The following is a 16,369-nucleotide window of genomic DNA, read 5'->3' as shown; positions in this document are numbered from 1 at the left end:
AAGCTCCCACCACCAGACACATACATACATACACCCACCTTCCGCACCCCTCGCCAAAGTACGCCCAATTCGCCGCCAATTGAGGTCCCCCGCCCCCCGCTGACCACGTCCCCAGATGCTCTCCCGTGCAGCCTTCCGCGCCACCGCCGGCCCCTCGCTCGTCGCCCGCCGCGGCTTCCAGTCGTCCCGCGCCCAGCTCTCCAGCCCCTACCACTACCCCGAGGGCCCCCGTAGCAACCTGCCCTTCGACCCGCTGAAGAAGGGCTTTGCCTTCAGGTACTGGGGCTTCATGGGTACGCCTGTCGCCGCCCCAATGGCCCATGTGTGCTAACTCCTCTGGCAGGCGTTGGATTCTCGCTTCCGTTCCTCCTTGCTGGTGAGCCTCCCAGCTCTGCGCCTCCCTCGCTATGCACATATCTAACCATGGTCGCCACACAGTCTGGCAGACGAAGAAGAACCAGCCGTAGGCGCGTTGGGGAGCACGCCGCGCATGCTTTTCGAGCGACGGCACGGGCGGAGGATGCGGCTTGTAGAATAGGTCGACGTTCCCGCGAACACATGTACTACACCACCACCAGCATCAATTTCATTTGCAGTGTTCGTTGCCATCTCTTTCCGGCCTCAGAGTGATGACCGCGCGTGAATCGTGAGCCCTCTGCCCGCCCATGACATTCGGTCTTGGGCGTTTTCACGTCCGCATCGGGCTTAGCTCGGTTGTCGAGCAGCTCTCAGCACAATTTTCGACGACTCACACCCACCCTAACTCCCCGACAACCATCCTTGAGGACCCGGCGGTAGCCCTCCCATCGCCGCGATGCGCAACCTGAGCATCGTCGGGAGGTCGCTGCTGCGATTTTTCGGCGAGGACCCGCTGCCACTCACTGCTACAGCCTGGGATGCGGCTTCGAACGCCCTGATATGCGCCTTTGGTCCATCTGAATCACGTGCAGTCATCGAGCTAAAACGGCTGCACCATGAGCGCCATGCTGCAGAGGAGCGTCTTGAGAGCATTGCGTCGTGGGATGCGCCCTGTCCGCTGCCCTCGCTTACCCATGACTCAATATTGAGCCTCGACCATTTCTCTGACTCTTCTACATCGTGTCTCGTCCTCGCGGGAGGCGATATAGTTCTAGTCCGAGAGAACCCACGCCATGGAGAAGAGCTGGTTGAAATCGTCGGCTCCGTGGATGCCGGCATCTCGGCCGCGGCTTGGTCTCCCGATGAAGAACTTTTGGCCATCACCACCCAAGCGAGCACCCTCCTTCTCATGAGCCGGGATATCGAGAACATTGCAAGCATTACTCTCAGCCCAGAAGACGTCAATGTCTCGACCCACGTCTCTGTGGGATGGGGAAAGAAGGAAACCCAGTTCAAGGGCAAGAGAGCAAGGGCACTGCAGGATCCTACGGTGCCGGAAACCGTCGATGAGGGAGTCCCAAGTCCATTCGATGACCGGTCTGTGACTATTAGCTGGCGGGGCGACGGGGCCTACTTTGCCGTCAATAACGTAGAGCAAGAACGACGGCGCATGATTCGAGTCTACTCGCGAGAAGGACAGCTTGACAGCGTCAGCGAGCCGGTGGACGGGCTAGAAGGAGCCCTCAGCTGGCGCCCCTCTGGAAACCTCGTTGCCGGTATCCGCCGTTTGTCCGAGAGGATTGAAGTAGTCTTTTTCGAGCGCAATGGTCTTCGTCACGGCCAGTTTGACTTGCGATTCAACCCACAGGAGTTACGGGCGCTCGAAACCCCTCTTACGCTGCGGTGGAATAGCGACTCAAATGTCCTCGCTGTATCCTATCCAGACAAGGTGCAGCTATGGACGATGAGCAATTATCATTACTATCTCAAGCAAGAGCTTGTCTTCCCCGATAAGGCGGATCAAGCCGTTCGATGTACTTGGCATCCGGAACGTCCTTTGTCGCTAGCCCTGTCGACTTCCGGTAAGTCGTTCGCGCTGCATACGTTCTGTGGCTGGAACTGATGGGCGCTCGAACAGGATACCTTCAGATTCTCGAATATCTCTCAACCGTTGCTGGCGGCTCTGTTGCGCCACCGCACGACTACGGTCTTGTGGCTTCGATTGACGGCCGTAAGTGCAGCCGCTTCTACCGAGCGGATTGCCTGAGGGTGCTAGGCTGACGCTTATAGTATCTCTAAAACTCACTCCCTTAAGAATCGCAAATATTCCTCCACCAATGGCCCTCCACCAGCTTACCTTGGAAGACAGAGCTATAGATGTAGCGTTCTCAATGTCCGGGACCAGGCTTGCAGTTTTATCCAATACCGGCATCTCAGTCTACGCACTTGACCTGAACAGGCGACCAGTTCCTCCCCCCTCGATGCTTTGGAGAAGCGATGCCCTTGCGGCTCATTGTCCGCGACACGTCTCTTTCATTGGCGATGAACAGATCTACGTCTTGACCGACAGCTGGGATGAGGAGGAGAGCTTTCTCTGGGCCAGCAATGGTCAAGAGCTCCTTCTCAAGGGACCGATTTTAGAGGCCGACACCGTCTCCTCGATCATACCAAGCGTAGATGTCCGGAAGCTCTTTGTACCCTTCCGAGACGGCACTGTGCGCGAGGTCATCCTTGACGAGCAGCCCCATGACTTGCCACTGCAAATGTCATTGGTTGTCCGTCTATCCTCCCCTGCACCGGACCTGAAAGTCAGCACTCTGGAGGGACAGGTACGATGCCTCATTTGATGAAGAGAGGAATTCTGACTAGAGCAGCCTGTGGCTTTCGGCCTCACCCGAAGCGGCATACTTTACGCCAACGAGCGAGTCCTTCTACGAAACTGCACGTCGTTTGTAGTGACCCCCGCCCATCTCATCCTCACAACCACTCAGCATCTTCTTAAATTCGTGCACCTAACCAGACTGAATGGTAAGAGAAAGTGCACTCTACCTCTACCCGCTTTACTAACTGCATCAGAGCTCGATGTACCTGGTGATGAACCACAAAAGGACGAACGATGCAGAAGTATCGAAAGAGGAGCCAAGCTTGTCACCGTTATGCCAAGCACCTACTCGGTCGTCCTGCAGATGCCAAGAGGGAACTTGGAATCCATCTATCCTCGGGCGCTCGTCTTGGCGGCTATTCGGCGGAGCATCGAGGCTGAATGCTACGGCGAAGCATTTCTCACATGCCGTAACCAGCGTGTGGACATGAACATCCTCCACGATCACGATCCTAACAAGTTTATAGCCAATATAAACAAGATTGTGGCTCAGATCAAGAGAATCGAGCATATCGATCTACTTCTTTCGCAGCTTCGGTAAGCCTCAACTTTACATGACCGGGGCCTTTGGCTGATCAGTGTAGGAACGAGGATGTGTCTGAGACGATGTATAATGAAACACTCAAATCCAAGGATCCGAGCGCAAGGGCCAGACTCTCCCAAGCTCAGAGTGGGTGCAAGGTGAACCGAATTTGTGACGCCTTCTTGGCTGTCCTTCAGCAACCACAGTACAAAGAGGATTACATACAGAACATTATCACCGCACACGTCTGCAAGGTACCTGCAGATTTGGAGGCCGGCTTGCGGGTGATAGGGCGGCTGCAAGGTGAGTCGGCCCTCGGGTTGCCCTATGGAGATGGACTAATCCCCATTAGCTGCCCAAGATACCCTCAGCGAGAAGGCTGCCGAGCATATTTGCTTTCTCGCAGACGTCAACCAGCTCTACGATACATCGCTCGGCATCTACAACCTAGAACTTGCCCTCCTCATTGCACAGCAGTCCCAAAAGGTACACATCTATTTCCTCGCACTGAAATTTACTCTAACCTCCAACCTAGGATCCGCGTGAATACCTTCCACACCTTCAATCCCTCTATGATCTCCCGCCTCTGCGCCGCAAATTCCAAATCGACGATCAACTGGGCCGCCGAACCAAGGGGCTCCTCCACCTCAAGGAGCTCGAGGCCTTCGACGAAGTACTAGACTACGTGCAGAGGCATTCTCTCCATGTGGAGGCTCTCAGAATGTACCAGTATGACTCGGTCCATCTCCAGGAGGTCATGAGGCTCTACGCGGATTACCTCAGCACCAGTAACCGACACCAGGAAGCTGCTCTAGCATACGAGTTCCTCAATGACCACGCTTCTGCATGGCCCAGCTACCGTTCAGCGAACCTATGGCGCGAAGCACTCACTGCCGCCACGCTCGCCGGCGTTCCCGGGGGCGACCTTGAGTCTTTGGCAAACTCGCTTGCGGAAGGCCTGGCAGAGTCTAAGGACTACCTCTCTGCCTCTAGTGTTACACTCGATTACCTCTCTGACCTACCAAACGCAGCGAGGCTACTTTGTAGAGGTTGCTATTTCTCAGAGGCTATGCAGGTCGTCACGCTCCGCCGACAGCCGCAGCTCATCGAAGAGATAGTTGATGCCGGACTCATAGAGCGAAGTGCGGATATGACGGAGTTCCTCGCGGACATGAAGGAACAACTGCTTGCTCAGGTCCCCCGCCTACGAGAACTAAGAGCCAAGAAAGCGGAAGACCCCATGGCCTTCTTCGAGGGGATGGAGGATGCAAACATACCGGATAACATCTCCCTTGCACCCACGGATACCACTTCCGGAAATACTCTCATGACTCGCTACACCAATCGCACCGGCACCGTGAACACGCAGACCACGCGCAAAACGTCGAAGAACAAGCGAAGAGAGGAACGGAAGCGAGCGAGGGGCAAGAAAGGTACCGTGTACGAAGAGGAATATTTGGTGAATTCCATCGAGCGCCTCATCGAACGAATCAATGGCATGCAAGACGAGATCCAACGCCTTGTGGACGGCCTCATCAGGCGAGGAATGAGGGAGCGCGCGGCTGCAGTGTCGAATACTGTTTCTAATGTCCTCGATCGGTGCCGTGAAGCGGTCAGGGAAGTGTACCCGGCTGCGCCCCCGGCGCCGGAGACTCAAGGTACGGTGAATGGTGGAGGTGTCGTGAACGGGGTAGGAGGTGTTGATGATGAAGTTCTGAAGCCAAGTGGCGCCGATGCGACGCTCTGGGATAGCTTGATGGAGATGGAGAGGAAGCGGGAGGCACCAGTCGTCAAGGTATTTAGGAGATCGAGTCTGCTAGGCTAACGAGCTGGCGACACAGGAGATGAAGTTAAACGGGCGTGCCTTCTGAACTAAACGTTCCGATGATCAGCCTCGTTTGCCGATTTGACCGGGCTTCCCGCCAGATGAGCTTTGACGTGCAGTTCTTGTATCTTTGGTTTCGTTTGCTGTGGGACGGAGAGGGATATCTGCGTGACGATCCAGCTACCTACAACTCGCACCTGCACACTTCGATCGTACGGCGACGACCTTCGGTCCGCGCAAGTTGGAGATAACAAGGTATAACGACTATAAGTCAACCTGTTCCACTTTTTGCATGTGCTACGCTTATTGGGCGAGGCTCCCGTTCTATGATCGCACGATGTCCGACCTAGTTCAGTCCACGGTTCCTTCAGGTTCTGACAGCCTCCGGTCACACCTGCTGGCACCCTGACTCCGCGTCGACACTGTTCTCGGTATCGACGCTGCGGCTATTGCTGCCCTCCATACTCCCAGCGACACTCTTCCCAAACTTTTGCAATTCCACTAATTCAACCGCATCGTCTTGCTTCACCACAAACTCCGCCTGGGTATCGACAGTCATTATAATCGTCGTGCAGAACAGGCTTCCTCCCAATGAGCTCTTTCTCTTCCCGCTCCGCTTGCCTGACGAAATGCACGGGTTTGGAGTTCCATCCTACCAATCATCTCGCGTGGTGGCGAAGCATCTGGGGGTCAACTGAGCAAGGAAGCGCCGGAGCGCAGGCATATAGACACACATGAGTCCGATATTGAGCTCTAGGACGGAATAGACACCGGCCATCAAGTTGTCGTAGAGAGGATTGGTCGAAGTCGCATACGTAGCGAGTGCACCAAGACGAATGCACGAGACGACGATGGTGCTGTTGGTTCGCGGGCGAATCAGCTGCGTGGCTTGGCCGGACGACGAGATTAAACTCACATGGCGCCAACGCTGAATATCGCTACGAGGAAAAGCTTCCTGCGCAGACCGAGCTTCAGCCTCAGCAAATTGGGGATCGGAATCGCAACAATCGCGAGGTCGATGGCGATGTTGAACCTGGCCGCAGCCAAAAGAAGAGGTGCAGGTTGATGCAGTAGGATGGCCACTCCTCCCTGTCCCACCATGTCCACACAGCAGAAATGGGCCTGCAGGCGAAGATCATGGTAGTCCCGAAGCCGACGGTATAGGCCACAGAGATAGCAATGACGGCGTATATGGCCTTCTGGATATGCTCTCCAGGAAATACACGAAGAAAGAAGAAGAGGAAACAGAGTTTGGTGAAACCGGAGCAGGAGAAGTACGAGACTTCGGAAGCATAGACCAACTGCGTTCATGTGAGTACTGCGGCTTCCTTTCGATCAGCCCGCCCGAGGCGCTTACCTTTTGGATCATGTAGATGTTGTCGGCTGGAACTGTCCAAGTATCCTTCCCAAAGCCGAGGCCTGGGGTCACGCTTTGCTTGATGGTGACAGGTAGGCAAGCAGTCTCGGCAGCGATACAGAATATATCGTCTAAACCAAGCTGCCTTGCAAGAGCGCGAGCGAAATTCATACAATGACGGCTGCTATCGGCACTGAGCCGGAGACAGTCGAGGCAATGAAGAGTGCCCTGCTTCGTTCACGCACCGGGGCTCCGCACCTGGTAAGGGTGGCGTTCACGGCATCTGTACGTGTCAGCGTCACCCTACAGACATGCACGGAGGAAAAGAATACGTACTCAGGCCCTCCTTGACCGTGCATGCTGAGAGCACGCACGCCTCCATAGCTGCATTGAGTGGCTCATCGGTGCATACACACTGGACATCGTCAGGATGACAAGTTGACTGGCTCGTGAAGGCGGTTTGGAAGCATGTTACCTGCCCACCATCAGCGCCCATGCTTTCAATTTTTATAGGAGTGTTACCCACTGCGCAATCCGGCAACGCAGCCTGCGCCAATACTGCTTTTACTACCAGGCTCAAGAGGGCCAGCCCTACCCCCAAAATGTTCGCATACCGCATACCCAATACAGAATCGCACGCAAAATGAGAGGAGATGCCACGCTCGGCCTCGCTATGCCCAAATATCGAGTCACGGCAGCGATGTAGAAAAGATTAAAACAAGCGTCCGAAAGAGCAACGAGCCCAACGAAGAAACTTGCTTAGAACGTAAACCGCTGCGTCTTCGACAGGTTTTTGGGGTAAAGGATACCCAAGGTAATTTTCTCTCCAGACACTCCTATTGCCTTTGCGGCACGAGTGCTTGCCGAGTGACTGTCACGATCGCAGTCACGATCGACTATCGTGTCGGGAAGCCGTCCCTTGCGATCGGTCACCATCGACAGTACGGGCGGGTCCTAATGGTCCTGCGTCTTGCTGTGCCCCAAAGGAGGCTTGCAAGTTGCTTGGCGAAGCAGCTCGTCGTAATTTGGCCGCTTGCTCTCGCTGATGCTCCACTGCACACCACCCGTTAGTGACTATGCCAGGCCCAATGTGAAGGATGCACTGCCTACGAATGGGAATTTTTGCTGTCAGTTGGTAAACAACTCCCCGCTTCGTGTCCAGAATACCTGTTCTGAACTGCACAAGTCATCCTAAGCGCGCATGTCGGTGCCCGGGTACACATACGGTCTTTGTGGCTTTTCGTTGCCGGGGATTCTTGAAGAGAAGGCCGGATAAGAGTGCCAGCAGCGTCCCAGTACTCTAGGTACTTCTCACGGGGAGGCCCTATTGGCACATGATGCGGGGAGCATTGGCCTGCCCTGCGTTACCGCTCCCGGCGCTTAGAACACGAAGGCCCACCAGCTTACTATATATGTGAGGCAGGAGGAAGCCTCCTCGCCACATTCAAGTGATCTTGTTCAGCTCGGTGGACCCGACCTTACTCCATGAAGTTGGGAGTATTCCGGAGCGACACCATACACGGGACGATATTCGGCGCAGCTACGCCACATTGACATACCTCAGAAACACGCTAGCACACGCGCTGTTGTCACTCAAATATCCTTTCTAGACCTCATTGGCCACTTACGCGCCCTGCCCGAGTACCTGGAGCCGTTCAGCCACAAGTATCTTCGTTTCTTTTCCGTCTCCTCGCCGTACTCTGTACGAGATGGGTTTCTCATTCTATCACAGTTTGTGTCTCAAGAGTCTGCGCCTTTCACCAGTGACAATATGGACACTGGCACGCGCTAAGACTGTTTATTGAGGACCAGAATTCTTGAGCACGGCATCGCGCTCATCCTCCAGAGAGGGACTCCCGCGGGAATTACGAGCTCCCAGATCGCCTAGCTATCTATACTGGCCGGTGATACCCATGCGTCAGATTGCCACAGCAAGAGCTTCTGTACCCTCCCGTCCGCTTTACGCCCTGCATAAAGACGCCGATCACAACTCAAAGAGGTAGCAACACCAAGCGGCCTAGGTTCAGGAACGCCAATCGCATGCGCATCCATGCCTCGGGCGTTCATCATATTACAGTACCAAGCAAAAGCGCCAGAAGTCCCTAGGGAAAAAAAGACCCACCAGCGAGAATTTCTTACGCCTCTTCATCATGCAAGTACAGCTAGCCACTACTGTCAGTTGTTATTATTCAACACGCGCTGTCTGCCTACATACACGTAGGCCATGTATATTCTAGGGTGCATCATCTCAAGACTTATCGTCTGCCACTAGCATTAAGAGTCCCACCTCACTCCGCCTTGTTGCACTCTCTGTTTCAGCTCACAATAGCCTCCCTCTTCGATCTATTCCCTAACCCTGATATGGACGGCTTGCTTACCGTTGTGTGGCCGCTATCTTTCATAGCATATTGGGCGCTTTGGATTACTTATGCACGCAGTTGGCACTCGCTTGCGAGGATACCAGGACCACTCTGGCCGTCTGTCTCGCGAACATGGCTCATGTATCGCATGTACATCCGTGACCTTGAGATTATGCAGCGTGCACTTTACGAAAAGTATATCCCGTTGCTTCGGACCGCGCCTGATGAAGTCTTAATAGGCAATCCAGAGGCTATATCGCAAATCTATCCAATCTAAAGGCCGCTTGAGAAGACGAACTGGTACCACGTATGGCACCCCGTTGGAATTGGTGCTCGACCAGACCTCTTCACCAGTACCAGTGAGAGAGAGAGCATGCTGCCTATCGAAGAATCGTGGGAAGCATGTCTTGAACAGTGTCATGGAAATGAGGAGCTTCTGGATAGAGTGCTGGACTCTTCATTGATAGGTTGGGAGCATTTGCGGATGGAAATGAGGCTTTTGACTTTGGGCTCTGGTTGGAAATGTGAGCAGCTGGCGTGGGCCTTCTGCACACGGAGCTAACCCGCGAGATTTAGGTACGCTTACGATATCATCGATGTCGCATTCTTCGGCAAGCACTTTAGCTTCCTAGAACATTGTCACGATCGCGGCAACTAGATCCAAGGGGCCCACCGCGCCATGCCCCCCCTCTCTATGGTGGCTGTGGCTTCATCGTACGCCCGTCCCGCACTGATAGCCGCCGCCGCCGCCCTTCCGAAGCTATTAAAGGGTATTATGGCAGCAGATGGTATAAGGCAGAAGGCAATTCGAGAAACCGCCATGGCAGTGGACACGTCTATAGAAGAGACTTCAAAGCGACCTGACGTCCTTACGCAACTGCTGGCCATTGTTCGAGCGAAGGGAAAGACGGTCAACTTCATACACAAGGAAGTTATTTCAGAGATGTGGACTAGAGTGTACGTGCGCTGTATATGCGAGTGGGCTGATTTGCCGACCTGTCGTAGCATGCCCGGTGCTGTCAGCACCTCGATTCGGCCTCCGCGCCGTCTTCTACTATCTTATGAAGAGCCCCGAGAAGCTAGCGAAAGCGCGAATGAAGTTGATGCAGTCTTTGAGAATGGAACGCTCTCGTACCCCGTTAAATACAACCAAGCCATCGCACTTCCATGTCTCACTGCGGTTGTCAAGGAAGCTACGCGCCTCTTCCCTTCGTCTCAGGCCACGATGCCATGCTACACTCCTATACATGGCATTGGGCTCTGTGGGAAGTACATCCCGGCCGGTTACTAAAACAGAATGAACCCAGGCCGTAGTCCATTTCAACAAGACGGTCTTCGGCGACGACTCCTATGGTTTCAGACCCGAGCGATGGCTTGAAGATGAGGAGCGCGTTCAGGTGATGGAGAAGGCAACCATCACATTTTGCGCTGGATCGAGGACCTGTACAGGCAAGCATGTAAGATTCCCGGCCGGCCGCTGCATATTCGTGCACTCACACCGCGCTACTGGCGATGGCCGAAATATACAAGGCCACGTCGGAGATTCTGCGAAGGTTTGCATTCGAGATGGCTCATGACCAGCCGTGGTTGACTCACAACGCTACTTTCTGCATGCAGACGAATGTCATATGTAGATTCAAGCAGAGAAAGGTAATCTGGAGAATAGAACACGTGCTTGTCAAGGGTTAACGAGTACTCGGCAGAGCACAGATTCTACGCCAAACCATGTCTATGCCAGGCCTCAAGCTTGGAATCTTCAAGACTCCACTCCTCACCTTATGACGAGCCGCGCATAGTTGCTACATTGCAATGTATCTCAACGACAGAGGCCTATTATACGTACTATGTAGGGCAGCCCTCAAGTATATACACGAACAAACAAGCAAACTTCGCATGTCCCCCACCTGCCTTGAAACCCTTTCAACCCAGATACAGCCGGATCAACTCCTCACTACGTCATGAGCCTTGCTGACCTTGGGAGCACTAAGATGCTGGATAGGGCTGAGGAAAACCGCGGGCGACCTCAAGACGTGAGCCCAAAAAACTTCAGTAGCACAGTTTCGACCACGGGCGCGATGTGGCCAACACCCTGGCCAAGGTAGCCAACCAGCTTGTTGCTGTCACCGTAGACCAGCTGCGTGTACTGCGAGCCCTCTTCTACTTGGCTGCCAGTGAGGTTCTTTGTGTTGGATACGCCCAGCACAGCGGACCATTGCTTGAGCTGCTCGTAGGCGCATTGGGGGCGGACCAGGGTGTCGGCGAGGCCATGAGCGACCAAGAAGCGCGGCCGCTTGCCTGTATAGCCAGGATAAGCGTTGTAGACAAATTGAGCCCACTGCTCCGGAGTGTGCGTGAGGCCTTGTGCGCAAGTCTGGTTGGAGCCAAAGGGCGTGGGGTCGCCTTTTGAGCCGGCGAAGCACGCAAAGGCCGTGCCCGAGTACGCGGCGCCCGCCTCAAAGACGTCCGGATACGAGCCCACCATAACGTTGGACATCATGGCGCCAGACGAGCCGCCCATGACGTAGACTTTGCTCTTGTCGCCGTTGTACTTGGAGAGGGTGTAGTTGAGCATGCTGATGATACCCAGAGCGTCCCCGTTCCCGCCGTGGGTCAGCGAACCGCCGTTGTTGACGTCCCAGCAATTGCTATATTTTGTCGTCTGCGGGTAGATCAGGATGAAGCCTTGGCTGTCCGAGTACGATGGCAGCTTGGTGCCGCTATACCACTGTTGCGCAGTGCCGCCGCACGGGTGTAGCTGGGATCGCGTTAGCGACCAGTATGGCAGCTGCTAGCGGAGAAAAGACTTGCCGCGACAACGATGGCTGGATTTGTCGCGAGCTTGGCTGGGACAGAAATATACATTTGGAGGCTTGTGGGGTTAGTGCCAAAGCCCTAGGTGGCGGTACGATAAGCAACTGTCCAGTATTCGTACCACGCGACGTTGGCTTACGGTGACCTGCTGCAGAGCTCCAAGAGCTGAGCCAGCCAGAGATAATAGGCCAAGGATAGCGTTGAATGCCTTCATGCTGACGCGGGCCAGTGTCACCCTTCACCAAGGATTGAGGGTATCGCCGCTTGTTGCAATTCACTTTGGTGAGCTTGAACGGCCTTTCTACGGTTTGCTGTAGTGCTTTTATACTGGCCTCTAAGAACGACTAAGCAAGGAAGCCTGTGCGCCGAATAAATACCGTAGCAGCCTGGCGAAATCGGCACGCAAGCGCCCAGAGTGAGTTTATCTGGATGGAGGAGACGGGTGTGGGACGCGGACTGTCGTGTGCCTGGCTGTGCGTCTATGCTAGCTAAAAACGGTAGATTGATGAGAATTCGCTGGTCGGTATTATCGCGTAACTGAAGGAATGCTGATATTTGAATATTAATGATTTAACCTAGCGACAAGGCTCTAAACACCCGGTGGCATATATCATAGCTAGATTGTACCTAAGCCTCTTTCCCGGTCGCGAGCTTGACTCGGGATTGATAGTCTCTAAATACAGCCTCGGCACTGTAGTTCGGTACAGATTTAATATAGGGCAACGATATTTAGCATCGGCGAAACATTCGGCCTACTCATGGAGTCATCGGAGTTATCGAAAAGTCGTCAATTGCCGCCCACGTTGAGAACTTAGAGCTGCCCACTCACAACCACGCCCTGCGCAGAGACAGCGAGATTTTGTATGGGCGTCGCATACAAATCAGCGATCGTGACGCAATTTCAGGTAAATAGTATTGCGTTAGCGGGCGTCGCAGCTGCTACAGAAGCTCTGCACGGTGTGCAGGCAGCTAATAAGGCAGGTAGACAAAATACTAAGTATAACGTACTTCACAAGCGAACAGCCAACACAAGCGAACACCCCAAAAATGCTAAGCCCTCACCAAATACCACTATCTCTATCATAAAGCCCTCCACAAACGCCTAGTCGACTTTAGACGAATCCTAGATACAGCTTGCGCTCTAGGCTATTTAACAGGACCCAGAGCTAAGCTTGCGGCGCGCTGCAGCTCTCTATAACGTAGAGTAAGAGAGACTCCGCGGTCAACGCAACGGAGCCGCTTCACGACGCGAAAAGACACCTAATTTAACAAAGCTTAACGTACTTCACCACCGAACCCCCTAAAAATACCAAGCCCCTACCAAATGCCACCATCTATCATGACGCCCTCCACAAACGCCTAATTAACTTCAGACGAATCCCGGATACAGCTTGCGCTCTAGGCTATTCAACAGAACCTAGAGCTAAGCTTGCGGCGCGCTGCAGCTCTCTATAACGTAGGGTAGGAGAAAGTCCGTAGTCGACGCGACAGAGTCGCTCTACGACGCGAAAAGATGTAACGGTCTAGTTTAGAGATTTACCTTAGGTCACATAACCTCAGGTCACGTAATCTTATCACGTAACCTAGCCTAGCGCCTTGGCGCTCAGCACCTCTGTATATAGAGCCTCTCGAAGCCTTTTCTCTACTTCTTACCTTTAGATAGCTGAATTTAACCTAACCTACCCTGCTAGCACCCCTTATCCTTACAGCTCGTGGAGACAGTGCTGCCTGTAGCTAACTTACCTAGCTAGGTATTCTAGAGGCGCTTACAGTAGTAGAGACTGCAGACTTAGCCCTTACATTATCTAAAGGTTAATACCTCTTTAGCTAGAGACGGCAGCATAATATCTAGCTAAACTAAGTAGCCTTATTAAGAAGCGTTTACTAATAGCTATATTAAGAATTAGAGCTACAAGAGCCTAGTCGCTTACTCTAAGAATCTATTAACGTTACTAATTAATCGCTTACCTCTTAGCGCTATATAAGACTACTAGCGAATCTAGTTAGTAGTAGAAAGATACTAGTACTAAGCTAAAGAGAGCTATTAAGAGCTCTATGTATAGAAGAACTTCTATAAAACTTCTACGTATAAAAACCTCTCTCTCTTTATAAAATTATAAAAAATTAATAATTCTCTACTCTGCTAGCAGAGCTAATAATCTCTCTACTCTACTAGTAGAACTAATAACCTACTACTCTGCTAGCAGCTAGATACCTCCCCTCTTTTTACTTCTTTCTTAATTAAAAAGCTAAATAAATTTAAATACTATAGAAGAACTCTTATAAAGCTAATCTAGAGGTAGAACCTTAGCTCTATAATACCTCTTTACTCTAATAGTTCTTAAATTTAGAGTAGTAAACCTACTAGTAGAATATACTAATTAATATTTCTATTATAAAAATTTTATTTAGTAATATAATGTAATAACTAATAAGAATTAGAATAATAACTTTAACTAGAAGCTTATAAGACTCTACTAGAGCTTAGTAATACTAGAGCTATTATTAGTCTTAGGTTTATATATACTCTCTACCTCTACTAAAGAGCTTTAAGAGCTCTTTCTAGAAACGCTAGCTAAAATTATTAATAAAATAGTTAGCTAATTATATATATAATAGGTATATAAATAATAAATCTATATATATTACTAGATTACTACTAACGCTTTTACTAAGAGAGATAATATATACGTAAGATATTAGATATAGACTACTACTCTAGCTAAAAAAAACGCTAAAATCTAGTAACTATAAGCGCGATTAACCTACTCTAAAGACTAGATACTATCTACTACGCTAGTTTAACGCGCAACGTGTTTCTCTATAATACTAATTATACGCAATTTAAGCGTATTACTACTAGAGAATTTAATCTTAGGTTCTTACCTCTCTATATACTAGCTAGCTATACCTCTAGCGTTGTAAGTACTATAGAGCTAACTAACGCGCTTTACTAAGTTTCTAGATCTACTCTTATTATTAGATAGTAAGAGTATTACCTTTAAGTAGTAGAGAGATAGCTTATATAATAAACTTTAAGTAAACTAGAATTAGTATACTAGAGATACGCTAAAGAATACTAAGAAAACTATTATTACCTATATTTGTACGTAAACTAAAGGAGATGTGTACTAGACTCTATTAGTAATACTATGTATTATTAAGAATAGTAGCGTAGTAGTTTTCTATAATTATATTCTTAATTAGCTAGAGAGAAGCTATAGAGACTTATATAAAAGGCTAAATACTTATTATAATTTCTAAAAGCTTTATTACTAAAGCGCTACTAACTTTATCTACTTCTAGAATAATTTCTTCTACCTTGTATAGAAGCGTTAGCTTCTAGTAGATTAATAGATAGAGAAGTTTTATAAGAAGCTACTAGAGAATATATATACGTAGTTAGGTATATACTAACGTTAATACGTTAATAACTATAATTACTATATAGACCTTACTTAAGATCTTACTTAAAAGCTTACCTCTAGAGAAGTACGCGTTGCTACTAGAAAGACTAAAAAGCGTAACGTAATTACGTTAATACTATAACGCGCGCCTCTAGCTCTTCTAGGTTTTCTAGTACTTAATAAAGCTCTAGTAATCTAGAAGCTAGTTATCTATTTTTAATACTACTAACCTAGCTACCTAAGCTATAATTACTCTAGAGCGCCTACTGCGTAGAAAGCTATTAAGAATATTAATCTAGAGAAAAAGCCTATAGAGCCTATAGAGCTATAAGTACCTAAGAATAATACGTTAGAATATAAATCTAATAATTTAGAAAAAGCTTAGCTCTAGAAGAAGTCTTTTCTCTAGAGCTACCTACTAGAGTAATAAATCTATGCGAAAAGCTATTTAGTAGTTCTACGTTTACTCTACTCTACTAAATATCTATAAATAGCCTTATAATTAAGCTTAAAGGTTTAATTAATACTAGAGTAGGTAGCTATATTCTAGTACACCTAAAGCACCTTTAGACTCTTAGAAAAAACCTCTACGTTAAGCTAGCGCGTATAGAACCTATCCCTCTTACTAGATATAATAGATAACCTAATAGCTAGGTAGATAAATACTTTAAAGCTAATTTAGTACTAGAGAGCTACTAAATACGCACCTACTTTATATATTATAATACTAGCTACTATAATATAATAATTAGTTATAAGCTACTTAAAGAAGTTAATATTTAGGTTAACTATAAGTAGCGCGCACTAATATAGCTAGATACTAATTAATTAATTAATTATAAACGTAACGCGTTTATCTTTATATAATTCTCTTAATCTACTACTAAAGCTTAAGTAGCTTACTAAGCTAATACTAATTACTATAACGCTCTAATATTAGTAGTAGAAAAGCTAAGAGTAATATAATAAGAGAAGAGAGAGTTGTAATACTAGAAGCTTTAAGAAAACCTATATAAGATAGATAGGTAGCTTAAGAATCTTAACTTACCTACTAGGTTACTCTATAAGCTAAAAAAGCTACCTATTTTATAGAAAATATACTTAAAGACTAGACTTAACGTTAATATAATTAGCGTAGCTACCTTTATAATTAACGCGTATTAAAAAGATACTATAATTAGGTACCTTAGTATCTATAAGGTTAATTAGCTTATTACTAATAGAAAGAAAACCCTAGTCGCTAATTTAGAGAAGAAACTCTACTAACTAGTTGCTAAAAAGCTTCTATTTCTAGAATATACTAGCGTAACTATAGCCTATTTCTTAAAAAAGAATTCTAATACTCT

At 49.4% G+C, this 16,369-nt stretch overlaps 5 protein-coding genes across 5 annotated transcripts; 3 read left to right on the top strand and 2 right to left on the bottom strand.

Moving 5' to 3' along the window:
- Window positions 1–115: 115 nt before the first annotated feature.
- BU26DRAFT_472744 (IkappaB kinase complex, IKAP component) lies at window positions 116–5,340 on the top strand (the record flags this gene model as incomplete). Its single annotated transcript, XM_033825444.1, has 10 exons — window positions 116–293; window positions 344–376; window positions 786–1,940; window positions 1,997–2,089; window positions 2,149–2,687; window positions 2,733–2,886; window positions 2,935–3,277; window positions 3,325–3,566; window positions 3,616–3,749; window positions 3,799–5,340. The coding sequence occupies 10 exons, from the start codon at window positions 116–118 to the stop codon at window positions 5,086–5,088; spliced, it is 4,161 nt and encodes a 1,386-aa protein (XP_033691463.1). The 3' UTR covers window positions 5,089–5,340.
- Window positions 5,341–5,476: 136 nt separating this feature from the next.
- On the bottom strand, window positions 5,477–6,941 carry BU26DRAFT_599145 (uncharacterized protein; the record flags this gene model as incomplete). The annotated part of the gene is made up of 7 exons (XM_033835075.1): window positions 5,477–5,669; window positions 5,745–5,945; window positions 6,005–6,121; window positions 6,187–6,389; window positions 6,446–6,629; window positions 6,704–6,728; window positions 6,782–6,941. The coding sequence occupies 7 exons, from the start codon at window positions 6,939–6,941 to the stop codon at window positions 5,477–5,479; spliced, it is 1,083 nt and encodes a 360-aa protein (XP_033691462.1).
- A 1,554-nt stretch (window positions 6,942–8,495) lies between these two features.
- On the top strand, window positions 8,496–9,082 carry BU26DRAFT_499119 (uncharacterized protein; the record flags this gene model as incomplete). The annotated part of the gene is made up of 2 exons (XM_033826384.1): window positions 8,496–8,619; window positions 8,667–9,082. The coding sequence occupies 2 exons, from the start codon at window positions 8,496–8,498 to the stop codon at window positions 9,080–9,082; spliced, it is 540 nt and encodes a 179-aa protein (XP_033691461.1).
- A 543-nt stretch (window positions 9,083–9,625) lies between these two features.
- On the top strand, window positions 9,626–10,096 carry BU26DRAFT_557904 (uncharacterized protein; the record flags this gene model as incomplete). Its single annotated transcript, XM_033832504.1, has 2 exons — window positions 9,626–9,762; window positions 9,811–10,096. The coding sequence occupies 2 exons, from the start codon at window positions 9,626–9,628 to the stop codon at window positions 10,094–10,096; spliced, it is 423 nt and encodes a 140-aa protein (XP_033691460.1).
- A 566-nt stretch (window positions 10,097–10,662) lies between these two features.
- Window positions 10,663–12,139, bottom strand: BU26DRAFT_574591 (carbohydrate esterase family 1 protein). Its single transcript, XM_033834334.1, has 3 exons — window positions 11,756–12,139; window positions 11,614–11,697; window positions 10,663–11,560 (listed from the first exon to the last, which is right to left on the bottom strand). The coding sequence occupies exons 1-3, from the start codon at window positions 11,828–11,830 to the stop codon at window positions 10,829–10,831; spliced, it is 891 nt and encodes a 296-aa protein (XP_033691459.1). The 5' UTR covers window positions 11,831–12,139; the 3' UTR covers window positions 10,663–10,828.
- Between the last annotated feature and the right edge of the window lie 4,230 nt (window positions 12,140–16,369).

The sequence above is a fragment of the Trematosphaeria pertusa genome (assembly GCF_010094035.1).
Source record: "Trematosphaeria pertusa strain CBS 122368 unplaced genomic scaffold BU26scaffold_1, whole genome shotgun sequence".
Classification (NCBI taxonomy): Eukaryota; Fungi; Ascomycota; class Dothideomycetes; order Pleosporales; family Trematosphaeriaceae; genus Trematosphaeria; species Trematosphaeria pertusa.
This window is presented reverse-complemented; position numbering and strand designations above follow the sequence as displayed.